The 3,366-nt window shown below is 41.0% G+C and overlaps 1 protein-coding gene across 1 annotated transcript; it reads right to left on the bottom strand.

Annotated features, from left to right (window-relative positions):
• Nucleotides 1-1,073: 1,073 nt before the first annotated feature.
• Nucleotides 1,074-2,597, bottom strand: PIGW (phosphatidylinositol glycan anchor biosynthesis, class W). Its single transcript, XM_010193297.1, has one exon. It carries the CDS (start codon nucleotides 2,595-2,597, stop codon nucleotides 1,074-1,076), a length of 1,524 nt encoding a protein of 507 aa, XP_010191599.1.
• Between the last annotated feature and the right edge of the window lie 769 nt (nucleotides 2,598-3,366).

The following is a 3,366-nucleotide window of genomic DNA, read 5'->3' as shown; positions in this document are numbered from 1 at the left end:
GCTCTGGGCTTGCAGGATGACTGTGACAAAAGGAACGGAGCCATCTCTTGTCCATGCTCTGCAGGTACCCTGACCCACCGCGTCACACTTCTTTCTGTTTGCACACAGTTTGCTAATAAAAATTAATACAGAATGTTCCCACTTGAAGACATCTCAGCCATCAAAACACAGTACTAAATGAGCTGCTGTTTAAAAGAATGTTATAGACAAGTAGGTGGCCCTTGAGTACTTTCAAAGTAGAGCTGAAGACCGTATTTTACAGCATTCCTAAAGATGAGCTGTCACAACATGTTGTATGCAGGTAAATTAGTTTGGGATCTTTGTATTTTCTTATAAAAGGCTGTACTGCTCTTATTATCTGTACCACAAACTCCAGCAACTGCTTTATGAATTCATCTGCAGTTGAGTGTTATCCTTCAGAGCATCACACTTTATCTAGGGTCTTCATTTATATTCATCAGTGAGATTGAAAATACAATTTAGCTTGAATTCAAAGGCTCATTTAGATTTCAGTATATGATTAACATTCCACATACAGTTACTGCTGTCAAAGTCAAGTGTGTGCATAAATCTTTGCAGGACTGGGGCCAAAATATTTTTAAATACCTACTTACTCAATACATCTTATATGAAGAATTATTCTTATCTATTATTTATGCAAGGGCCTTAACTAGGTACATCTTGACACAGCTAAGTCTCTCTCTATATAACTACTCAGTTTCTTTCTGTTTCATCTGGCTTCTACTCTATAAATTGTTACCTAATTCTACCAGCACTTGGGTATGAACAGTCCACTAACTGTAAAAACAATGTTACTCTCCTGCATGAGTGTTTATAGGAGGAGTATTCACCAAGCAATCTAAAAAACTAAGTATCCAGGAGAATGTGTAACAGCACCAACCGTATAATTTGGTAAAACAAAGTATTAAAAAAATAATCAATACTAACACATAAAAAGCTATACTACATTATCAATTTTTGCAATACATACAGGAAAAATACTATTTTTTCCATTAAAATACCATCATTCAACTACAGCAAAGTTCAACTAGTCCGCTTAAGACAGAGTGGAATCACCAAAACTTTAATACTATATTTTTGGCATGCAATATATACATAATTAAACAGTTAAGAAACATATACAAGTGCAGTATACACAATGTAAATGCAGTCTTGCTGTGGATTGTATCTATCAGTATATTCACCATACCAGTCATAACATTTGCTAGCAAGAAAAACAGTAATTGATTTTTATTAATAGCACTAATGAGGCAAATGTGCAGTTTTTCCTTGCCTTCCCTTCCCCTAGGCACGGTCTCTGTTTCATGTTTTGTACTAGTCATAGGGGGCTTTGCAGCGTTCCAGCAACAGGGCACACTGGACCCCTTCACGAGAAGCTGTGTGAACACCAAGGTGAGATCAGTCACTAGAAACCAGAGAAATAAAGTCAAGCAGTGAGTAACCACCCATATGCAGTAGGATAGGTTCGCCATCCGGCGGGACACCGGGTCCGCGTGTACTTGTGAGACGTGAAGAAAGAGGAAGAGCAGGACAACTGTCAGCAGCAAGAAACACACTGCTTCCAGCCACTCTCTGACTGAGCTCCTGCGCTTCAGCAGGCAGAGCCCCACCTGGACGCTTGCCATGTATATAGCGAGGTATCCAACAAGAGAGAGCAGCCCTTCCCTGTTGGCGTTTACAAAGCCGACCCTGGTATCTCTGCCGTTGCTACCATGCAAGATAAACATCTTCAGAGAGGTAGTGTTAAGAATGAGCTGATAAAGTACAGCGAGATATATAGCAACAATCCAAGATTTATTTTTTGGAAAGATAGCTAAAAGTAGAGATGCTGCAAGCCTCACAAATGCTAGAGTGAAAAAAAAATTCCAGTGCACTCCATACTCTGAAGTATGTTCATGATACTCTATAGACTTAACACTAAGCAGTCGTCCAATGCCAAGAAAAAACAGCGGCCAAACAGAAAAGAACTGCCTGGCCAGATTGGCAAATCTTGGCTGTGTCACACAAGACTTTTGTCTAACTTCAGGACAAACGAGAGCATTACCAAAAATAAACGCTCCAACTCCCAGATCCATAACTCCTGTTCCATAGGTCTCGGCTTTGGCGTATCGCCTTGGATATTGCGGGAAATCCACTGCTAAAATGCTGATTGCTGTCAACACATTGACATAAACACGAAACACAGTTATTGCTGGAATGTATTCTGGATCCAAGTACGTCTTCTGGAAGTCTTTTACAATTTGCCTAAAAGGCACTCTGGTCTCTTGTTTTCTTTGGCTGTATATTGTAGTAAATATTCCAGCACAGAAGGCTGCAATGATAGCTGGCATGAGAAAGATGATTGGAGACAAGACCGTACAGGAGAACAGAAGAGGAGATACCAGCACAAGGAAGTCTAGCAGCAGGCTGTATTTCCTTGAATTTAAAGGTTTCCCATAGTGCAGATAATACAAAATCAAGAGGAGTCCCCTGCCAAGCAGGCAAAGTGGAGGTAGAGACAAGCCCAGTGAAATTTCCAGCAAACTGGTTCCATTTAAGTTGCTGATAAAGACTTCTTTCAGATGTTTTTGTGACATTCTTTCTTCCTCTGAAAACACAAACGTGAACTTGAATTAGTTTTCTAAAACAGAGCTCTCAGAACTTCATAAAAAATGAATCTTATGTACCGGTTCATTAAAACATGCATTGATTTTAAAAAGTAATCTGGTTTTCAGTTGCTTCTCAGATTAAAGAGCACAGAGCAGTCCCGGTGCTGCAGGTGCTGAGCTTGGCTGTGGGCTGGGAAACAGCACAGGCACTTGAGATCTGACCAATTCCAGCATTACACATCTTGATCTTTTCCAACAAGATTCTTCACGTATTTTTCATGAAGATCTCTAAGTATCAAATACGCTGTTGAATATTCCCATCGTGAATAATCTTACTGTATGTCCTGCTCTGTAGAATATACTTAGTCATATTCTCTATAAAGTAAATGAAATGGCTATGTAAAAATGTGACTCTAATAGTTTCTGCTGCCTGGTCAACAGAGAGAGTGCAATAAAACCAGCATCTAAAATCCCTGCTGACAACAGAAGGCCCTTTTTAAAAAAAACCCAATCCCACAGGGATCCCACCCAGCCAGGCTCCTCTCTCGTGGGACCTGTTTCAAGTCAGTATACGTTAAATGTAAAAAGCATTAACTAGAAAGTAAACAACTGCCGGTTTGTTCGTTTAACCCGCAGTGTGGGTTACAACGAGGACCCTGTTAGCCTACGGCGCTCGCTCGCAAAGCGGGACGGCCATTTCCCAGGCGGGGGGGAACCTCACCCGTGTGGGGAGCGGCGGGAGCTCCAAGGGGCCCGG

The sequence above is a fragment of the Mesitornis unicolor genome, unplaced genomic scaffold (genome assembly GCF_000695765.1).
Source record: "Mesitornis unicolor isolate BGI_N332 unplaced genomic scaffold, ASM69576v1 C13621752, whole genome shotgun sequence".
Taxonomy (NCBI): Eukaryota; Metazoa; Chordata; class Aves; order Mesitornithiformes; family Mesitornithidae; genus Mesitornis; species Mesitornis unicolor.
Note: the sequence above shows the minus strand (reverse complement) of the source record. Positions and strands in the feature narration are given on the sequence as shown.